The sequence below is a fragment of the Poeciliopsis prolifica genome, unplaced genomic scaffold, assembly GCF_027474105.1.
Source record: "Poeciliopsis prolifica strain line A6 unplaced genomic scaffold, Auburn_PproV2 SCAFFOLD006, whole genome shotgun sequence".
Taxonomy (NCBI): Eukaryota; Metazoa; Chordata; class Actinopteri; order Cyprinodontiformes; family Poeciliidae; genus Poeciliopsis; species Poeciliopsis prolifica.
This window is the reverse complement of record NW_026562381.1, coordinates 11,963,295-11,973,417: the sequence shown is the minus strand read 5'-3', so window position 1 is coordinate 11,973,417 and position 10,123 is coordinate 11,963,295. Positions and strand designations below refer to the sequence as shown.

Sequence of the window (10,123 nt, the reverse complement as noted above, 5' to 3'; positions counted from 1 at the left end):
TCAGATTGGCTTTTAATTAGTTTTATTTTGTTTTGTGCTCCATTTATTCTCTTTTATTTCTCCTTCTGTGTTTTTATGTGTTACGTTTTGTAAAGCATTTTGTGGTTTTTGACCTGTAAAGTGTGCTATATAAATAAAATTTACTTATTTACTTACCTGATCAAACAGGTAAGCCCTCTTTTCGTTTGGCCAAATATTTATGTGAAGCAAAATATATTTATGGAAGGTGAAATATTTGTTTTTTTAAATAAGAAGCCAGAGGTTAATAGAAGGAACGATTGGAAAAATTAATTTATATTTTCTTATAAGAGCTTCTTATGTAACAATATTTTTATGGAGAAGCCGTTTGTTCAAGAGAATCTTCAATGTAATAATTACCAGAAAATACATAAAATGTTAATCAATGTCTAAAAGCGACAAAAACGAACACCCAAAAGGAAGCGACCACTGACGAATGTGATTGTGAAGCTTTCATGGTGTGTAATGGACAAACAGGATGTTTCTATCGCTGCGGCAGCTGCAGGGAGCGGCGGTTCTGCTGCAGAGGAACTGAGGCTGCGAAGGGCTGGAGGAGGCTGGTTTCCGACCATCAAAGGCATCCGACTGATGATTTCTTGGAGCTGGCTGCTCCTCTCCATGAACAGACTGTGGTTCCCCGCTGCACTTTATGAAGGCTACGAAGCACCTGTAAAACTGTGTGAAATACAGAATAAACCTCAAACATTAGCGCGCCTAAACTGGAACATTTACATTTCTTTTGCATATTTTGACATAAAACAATATACTAATTTATACTTTTTAAACCAGCACTTTATAGTTTGCGTTAATGCATCCAGACTTTACACTGAAATCATGCAAAGTGGTGTTAATGAACAGCTTTTCAGCCTTTCTGCAGTTTTCTTTTTCACTCATTTTCTACACGAAAACTTGGATTTGAAAGATGCATAATTCTTCAATTGACCAGATTTTTCAGGAAAAGGTTTTGTAAAATACAATTTAATAAAATTCTGCTTTTGTGATTAATTACTTAATTCACTTAATTTGATTTTAAAAAGGCTTTGGCTATGTTTTCTGTTATGAATCAACACAATACTTAAGTTTAGGAGCCTTATGGTGCCTACATGATCAGTAGAGTTAATGCATAACATATTATCAAAAACTTGACATCTTCAGTGAAGGTAGTTTTATTTATTTTGAATGACTTGTTTAATTTTCCAAGCAGATGAAAACATTAAAAAGTAAGCTGGTATATTCTGGCATTTTTGATAAAATTACCATGATTTTTTTTTATACCTTGCCTTGAAAAAGAATATTCTAATTTTCCACATTTCAGCATATTAGAATCTGAGGAAAATTATACCTAGCTTATGATTATTTTATACAAAAAAATATGTTTATTTAAGCCATGTAGTTGACAGGCACTTAAATGTTTACATTAAAAATGATACATGTCAAAATAACTATCCACCTCAACACACCTAATCAATCTCTATGTGCTCTGATCAGCGCAGACTGAAAGATGGACAGATCTGAACTCAGGATAAACGAAAACATTTTACAGACTGGAAAAGACTGGGGCGAAGGTTTAGTGGGATAACAACCCTGAACATTCAGCCAGAGCTGCAACATAATGGTTCAGTCAAAGTCCAGACCTAAATCCAATTCAGATTCTGCAGCAACATTGATAGTCAGGATTGCTCTCCATCCAATCCAACCAATCCTGTGTGTTTTTACAAACAAGAATGAGTAAAGATGTCAGATTTGAATGTGCTGGTAGAAATATAAACCAAAAAACCTGCAGCTGTGATTTCAGCTAAAGGTTTGTTAGATTCTCATGCAGCGTGCTTTAAAATAATTTTCCTTCTGTGTAACGACTACTAATTTGTTGCTTTGGTCTATCATAAAATCCCAATGAAATGCAATAACTCATGTTTGCAGCTCCACAAAATCTGAACATTTTCAAAAGGTCTAGGAGCGGAGATAATAAATGATGATACCATTTTATCTCTGTAAGCTGCTGTCTTAATCCTGGTGATACTTTTTTTCTGTCTTGCAAGTGAGGTGAGTTATCATCATTTTAAAGGGACAGTATTATGTATGTATTAAGTCACATTGTAAACATACCTTGAGTGTTACTTTGATTCATTCAGCTGGGTGGACCAAGCCCCGCCTTCGAGGCGCAGCCCCTCCTCACAGCTGAAGTTTCTAAGATTCTGAGCTCAACTCCTTCAGACTAGCCTGCAGCAATTAGCGAACATCTGGTGGAACTGCACAATATGTGAGCTATTTCTCAGCACAACGCTGGTAAAAAACGTTGTTAAAGTGTTCATAGAGGAGCCATGTTGTGATGACTTCCTGAAGCCAGGTTTCAGAGGTTTTAAAGAGACAGACACCCAATTTCAAGTCATTGAAATAAGCTGATAACTGAAGTTAACATAGTTACTTGATTGTGCTACAAAACGGGCCCAAACACATAATAACACCCCTTTAAAGTTTTCCTCTCCAGAAAAACCACTGCACTTCATTCTTCCTGAGGTCTGACCTGGTTGTTAAAGAACACGTAGATAATGGGGTTGACCACCGTGCTGAACTTGGCCAAGATGGACGGCACCACGCTGGCCAGGGGAGTGACCAGCCCCGACCGGCCGAAGGTGGCCATCAGCGCCGTGACTCCATAGGGCATCCAGCACACCATGTAGCAGGACACCATGGACAGCACCATGAGCAGAATGTGTTGCTCTCTGCGCTGTGCGGCCAGCAGGTTGACCTTACCCACCTGGATAACAGAGTCACAGACACAGAAGGCAAAAATGATCGAATTTTATCATTTTAAAAGCATAATCTAATATTCCTCAAACAGGTATAAGCTGAAATCAGTGAGTTTTGTTTTTACTGAACTATTTTTGTGCATAATAAAGTTAAGTTTTTAATATTTTCCTTCAATGTCTCGTAGATTTTGACATTTCTTCTGGATTTTTCATTGATTAATAATGTGCAAATTTAAAGTCACCCATCTACAGAGTCTATTCATTTACTGCCATCCAGTGGTAGAGTGAAGAAAAACACAGCATCTTAATTGCGCCTTTCAGTCAGGACTTCTTGCAGATTTCACTCTGCATTCCTGCAGAACAAAGGAAAGCCCAAAGGCTCAAAACAAATTAGCTTTTTTTCTTGTCAATATTTAAACCTAAACTCATTACAATGCTTCATCATCCAGCTGTTGACCGGCTGTATCCACCTGTCATATTTCTTTTATAAATAATACAAGTAAGGAATATATGTTTATTTATACCGTGGAATTAATATGTTTTAGAAATAACTTTAGAGAAAGCTACTGAATAAAACATCTACACCAATCCCCCTCGTTTCTGGGTTTTTCAGAAAGAAAGACATCTATCAAATATTTTGCTGAGATCAATTTTCAGGTCAATCAGCAGGAGGTTGGAGGAGAGCAGAGAGGAGGCAGGGATTGGTCAAAATGAGGTCCCACGTGATTGCTTCTGCAATTTATTGTAAAAATCAAATGTCAAGATGAATGAAAGGAGAGAAAACAGCACTGACAATGATCCCTCGTTCATAAAATGAAATAGGTTTTTAATTTCTGTCAAACTACAATCCAATAAGGTTGTAAACGTTTAACTCTTGATTGCTGTGCATACATATCAAGTTCTCCTTTTTTGACATCTAGCTCTGACATTTTCTAATTAAATTGCAAATCCTGACAAAAGACATAAAAAAGATTTTAAAATGACACACTTCCTTCCTTATCATCCTTTTTCCTCGTCCAAGTGTTGAGATAAATTTGGTTTTCATTAGTCGCACTTGCAGTTGTTTTAGACATTTTGATTAGCAAGTTTAGGCCAGTAGCTATTTTCTTGTAACTGTGTCCTCACTTATAAAACTTTTATGACGGTCTTATGAAAGGCTTGGAGAAATTAGAATTGAAGAAATTGTTTGAAAATATTTGTTTTTGCTTACATTTATTTTTTAAGGAAGGTTTTTTTTTTATTATTTAGTGCAAAACCAGTTATTTTTTTTCTCCACTGAACAAATGAATTTAATTAAAGGCAGGGTTGTTCTGAATTGTTGTTCTGAGATTATGCTAATGCAATTAAAAAGTAGTTTTTACTTTGAACAGATTTGCTGATTCTTGTAGCTCAGATTAAAGCCAAAAGACATTTTATTGCTATAGACCATGGGAGTCAAACTCATTTTAATTTTGCCAAGATTATGAATGTTCTTAAAGGGCCGGTTGTGCCCAGAACGTACTGATGTGACCCATTAACAAACTGTTAGGATATTGATAAACAGCTGTGTTTGCATCTGATTAGTATTTCTTAAAGCTAAATAATACTGAACATGTTTTGAAACTGATCAGTCCCTCCAGAATTTTGTGATTTTCTTTTTCAATCAAAATCACTGATTTGTGGAGCTAATTTAGAAATATTTGCAAGATAATTTTTTAAATATTTATATATTTGTATAATATTTATAATATATAACAATGTATAACAAATACATATCACAGATATGACTCTTATTTGCTAACAAACTATTATTTTACATCAAATAAAGCCTGGGAACCAGTGTAGACGGAGTAAGAAATACTGCCACCTGCAGGTGGGAGGTAGCATCACACAACATAAACAATTTGTTGGAACATTTTCAGTAAATGGTAAATGGACTGAACTTATATAGCGCTTTTCCAGTCATTTTGACTACTCAAAGCGCTTTACACTAGAGCCACATTCACCCATTCGCACACACATTCATGCACCGATATGCAGAGGCAATTTGGGGTTAAGTGCCTTGCCCAGAGGCACATCGACATGTGGCAGGAGGAAGCTGGAATCGAACCTACAACCTACAAACTCACAATTAAGCATTATCACAAAAAAATGCAGGAATCTGATGATTTTCCATGATAGTAAAATCTCAGAAAAACTAGAGAGGCTAATGCAAGTTGGAGTTATACAAATTTGACACATGAGCTTTAGATTATTTGCCTCAAGGTTTTTCATTCAGTCCTGATATTACAGATACAATTAAACTTTATGTCTCAGATATGAGAATTCAAAGCTCCAGTGTGAGTGCAATCTAAATGTGGTGGGGGGATTCCTGCTGGTTGAAATCATCTTTATGGGACTGAAACATCCTCGTTCATCTGTTTCTAAGAAATGCTGCTGGCTTCGTTCGCTGCTGATCATGAGGTGAACATTTCAGGACCATTTCTCTGCTCTGACTCCTCTGGGAGCATGGACTTTCAAAAAAAAACAAAAAAAAAACATGCTTATATAACGCTGGGTATCCAATGGTAACACGTAGCTCACAGGCTCTAAAAATACCTTCTGGGTGATTCATTCATAGCAGTAGTGGAAGCAAAGAGCAACTGGGAGCCTTTAATTACCAATTTAGATATGATTGACAGGTTTATAGGAAACTCAATAAAGCCTGGCTCGCGTTATGGGAATCTAAGAGGATCACTGCAAAGAGCAAAGCCGCAGCCCCTAAATAAAACCTAGTCCTGCTGGACGAATTGATTCACAGATTGTAAACACACTCCAGCGGATTCTGGGATGTTTTGGCTTGATAACGACGGTTCTGACAGCTGCAGCTCAAACTCAGACACCCATTTCTGAATCTCAAATGTACCCTGGCAGGAAAAAGCACCTACAGAACCCAGGTTCAATGGAGCCTTTAGAGCTTTTAAGCTGAGTAGACGGACAACAACAAAAGCATTTTAACAAAATTATTCTCAAGAAAACTGCAGCTCTGGTTTGTGCCGTGCAGATGCAATTGCAAATTAGCATTTTTCAGTTCAGGAAAATGTTAAAGGCTTTTAGGCCTTCATATAATATGCAATTATGCTGCTTGCTGATAGGCAGAAGGCATAATTGAAAAAGTTATGTTCAGACTATAATTAGGAAATGACATCTGAATGTAGAGAGTCAAATTCTGCAACAAAACCCTGAGTGAAAGCTGCTCAAAGGTTTTCTATACACGACATCCCAGTTTTTCTGCAGAAAACTGAGCAGACGGTGATTTAAAGTGTTATTATTATCTCCACCAACACATGGATGTAGTAAATTCAATTAGATTTAATATGAAAAATATGTTTATGTGAGTGTGATGTTAACATATGAGACACCATCGTTTCCAACTTGCAAACGGTTTTGACAAAACTCAACATTTCAATTTTTTTTTCTAGAAAATCTCTGAGATTAATCTCAATATTTCTGAGTCTTTTTAAAATAAATTTTTGAGTTTTCAAACTCAATAATTTCCTTGTTTTTTTCTAGGAGATTTCTGATAATAATCTAAACAATTCAGATTTTTTTAAAGCAAATTGTTGACTTTTCAAACTTACTTTAGTTTTTTTTCTAGAACATTTCTGAGATTAATTTCAAATTGTTTTTTTCTAGTGATTTTTTTACTTTTTAAACTCAATTTTTTTTTCTAGCAGATTTCTGAGAAGAACCTCAAAATTTCAGAGTTTTTTCTTTTTTTAGCAGATTGCCATTTTCAAGATTAGACATTTTCCAGTTTTTTTCTGGAAAATTTCTGAGACTTTTTTGGGGGGTGGAAATTTACTCCTCTTTGTTTTCCTTCTGTCTACAATTGCCCAAATACTCTGTCATCTTACCCAATCTTACCCAATAGAAACCTTGACTACTTTTTGTGCTCACCCTCCTTATAGCAAACAGGATTCGTCCATAAGAGTAAACCATGAGCATCAGCGGCAGCAGCAAGCAGAAGATGAAGAGACACAGCACATAGGATACGCTGGTGGGTGAGCGCAGGTGCCACTGGACAGAGCAAGTGGTTCCGGGCCCTTCGGGACCGTAGCTGCTCCAACCCAGGAAGGGCGGTAGCGTCCAGAGGAGCGAGTAGAACCAGGTGCCTCCGATGAAGAGCCAGGCCTTCCTGAAGTCTGAGACGTCCGCTTTAGAGGAACGCAGCACAGTGTTGTAGCGCTCGTAGGAAAGGACTGACAGGGACACCAGAGACACGATGCCTCGTGGAGAGAGGAAGAGTGGAAACGTAATCATAAAGGCAGCATACGTATGATTTTATTATTTCACTTCGATGTTAAATGATGAATGTCAAAGTTCATTCAGACAAATAGAAAAAAAGAAAATGTTTGAGGTGCCAGGACGACAAATCATCTCTCAAAACTGACTTAACTTGGCAAAGATGTGAATGATCTACAAGCCCTCAAAGATTTATTTTTCTCATATAAATGAGAGGAAAATGAATCCAAACAGATAAATCTATAGCAGACTGACTGTTTGACTGTGTTGCAATGTGATTTATGACTAAAATGCTGCAACTGGACTTTAAAAGAGCCATAAAAATGAGGTTTTTCACTTATCACTTTTACAACTTGGCCTCATCTTTATTTAATGAATCATTCTGATTTTTTGCATTTCAGACTAATTTGAAATATAACATTTTTAATTACAACTATATCCTGACAGGTTGAAATCTGAAACTTTATTTTTTTTCATGAGAGTATTATAGTATGACTGGATAAATGGATGAAGCTCAGTTCATGAAATAGTTTTTGTCTCAATCACTATAAAATTCCCTGGATTGATCATAATTTGTAAGTGTTCTGTGGGTTTATTACCAAAAACTCAATTAGCTGCTTAACTCTTCACAATTTAAAGATGATTGTGATATAAAAGTTTACTTATTTATTACAGTTATGTTTTTACAGTTATTTTAATACAAATTCTAATTTCTAAATATTGAAAATAAAATTATATATCAGAATCAGATCCGACTCCAGAGTAATTTAACTGGGAGGACACACAGTAAACAAGTTTTTTATTTAATTTAAATACATAAACATTTATGTAACCCTTCAAATAAGAGAATAAAGGCCTCAAAACATTCAGTTGTGTAATTAATGTAAATAACGTGTTTTACTGAAATAAATAAACTTTTTAAAAATATTAAACATTATATTAAATATTACTTAAATATTTAATATAATATGAAATATCTTACAAATCATTGAAGTTATTTGTATTGAATCCAGAATTTTTACTTGAGTAAGAGTAACAATAGTTGATAATAAGAAAAAAACAAAAGTTTTACAGTGCAGTAAAATCACTCCTGAAAGAAACATGAACCGCCAGGCCATGTTGCATTCAAAGGCGGCTCGGAAGAACAAGTTATGACATGTCAACAACAGAGTTGGCTGAAAGAAAATGTGCAGGAACTGAGAGTATGGATACAGGAGGTTTGGGAGGCACTACTCTATCAAATCCAGATGAATAATAGGAAGTTGGCCACTCCAAGGTCAAAACAAAACAAACAGCTTCCAGTGCAGGGCGGGCGCCCAGACATGACTAACAATGTGTTGTCCATCGTGACAAACTTAACCAGGATTAAGACAATTGTCTTACAAACAGCTGTAGAATGTAAGCATTATAAAACATGTTTCTCCCATAATTATGTAAACTGTCGAGACAGATAATCTGTGAAAACAATTACGCTGCTCCACCTCCTCCCAGAGCAAAAAATGCACACCCTGCTCAAAAACAGCCAATCAGACCCAGGAGGAGGGTCTCTGCGCTGTCGATCATGCTCATGTACACGCTGTTCAATGTGGTGATGGTTGAGACACAACTAATCATTACGGGAAAACTGACATTGGTGAACAAGCTAACTAGCCTTAGCATTCATGGCAGGCAAAGTATAACTTTAAAAAAAAGTGCATGGGGAAGTGTGTTTATCAAAGTGGTGGAAACAAAATAATTTTTATTTTAATATTTAATACCCTCAAAATTTAGTTTTCAAAGTGTAAAGTTGATGGTAATTCTGTACTCAGGAACTTTTTAAATAATAGTTAAACTTTCAGTGAACAAACCTAGCAACATATTACTCACCAAAAAGGAAATTATTTAATACCAATAAGGAATTAAATGACAGGAAACATTCCTTGAAATGTCATTTCAAGTACAAAATTGATCATATTTTTTAATTAGACGCTTCTTAACAATAGTTAAACATTTAGCAAATGAGCCTGGCAATGTCAAACAACAACAATAACAACATATAACTCACCAAAGAGGGAATTGGCGAACCCGTACCACTTACAGCCGAACTCTCCAATGAGCCACCTACCGCGCAGACTCGCGGCGAAGCTGAACGGCGTCCCGAAGACGCACACCAGCACGTCGCTCAGGCTGATGTTGAGCAGGATGAGGTTGATCGGCGTCCACAGGCAGCGGAACTTCGCGAAGACCAGCAGCGTCAGGGAGTTGTTGAGGATCCCGGCCACCAGGATGAAGCCGAGGCACACCGCCACCGCCGTGTGGCCGCCCCGGCTCAGCCCATCGCGGCTCTGGGGCGTCGTGGAGTCGCGCAGGGTCGCGTCGCTGCCCAGGCTGGAGCTGTCTGTGGTGCTTAAATTCGAGCCGTGCAAGTAGAGGACCATAGCAGGTGGAGAGGAGGTAAACAGACAGAAGGAAAGTCTTGCACAGCGGCTCCAGACGCTGCAGGCTGGTGTAGGAGAGTTGAATATGACCAGAGCACTTCTTTATACCTGCAGTCCTGAAATGCAAAAACACCCCCACCCCTTTTATTCTGCCGGGCACAAACACTAGTATTTTCCTTCTTTCTTTTGACCCTTTCATTAACTAGTCCAGGTCGTTTTGATCACAAAAGCTTGCATAAATAAATCCCCCAAACTGGAAATGTGTTGCCTTTCAATGTCTTGTGCTTATGTGAGTTAAATTGCCCCCTCACAGCAAGTTTCATTGGTTTATATTTTGCTTTTTCATGGCAGATGTGGGTCAGGTTCAGTGAATGTCCAAAATAAAATTCCAATTTCAAAGTGAAAGTGGAGCCATTTACTCCTGCTGCGCCGCCTCAGAAATACAAAGTTTGTTGCCTGATTTTTGCTAAGTTGTGCATTTCTATTTTAGCTTTCTGTCCCAGACTGTGTTTAGCTGAATGAAGCAGATTCAATTCACAGCAAAGAATTCAGTTCCTCACAATTAGACTAACTCATCATGTTGGTTTTTTTTTTTTCTTCAAGTCTTTTCTCACTGATGGAAAAGTGAGACTTGCTGAAGTGCATTCTTTGTTTTTGGACAAACAGATGAAGTGT

At 37.1% G+C, this 10,123-nt stretch overlaps 1 protein-coding gene across 1 annotated transcript; it reads right to left on the bottom strand.

The window, feature by feature from the left end:
- Positions 1-354: 354 nt before the first annotated feature.
- LOC129360353 (pinopsin-like) lies at positions 355-9,507 on the bottom strand. Its single transcript, XM_055030524.1, has 4 exons — positions 9,076-9,507; positions 6,687-7,015; positions 2,543-2,776; positions 355-693 (listed from the first exon to the last, which is right to left on the bottom strand). Exons 1-4 carry the CDS (start codon positions 9,446-9,448, stop codon positions 472-474), a joined length of 1,158 nt encoding a protein of 385 aa, XP_054886499.1. The 5' UTR covers positions 9,449-9,507; the 3' UTR covers positions 355-471.
- Positions 9,508-10,123: the final 616 nt, after the last annotated feature.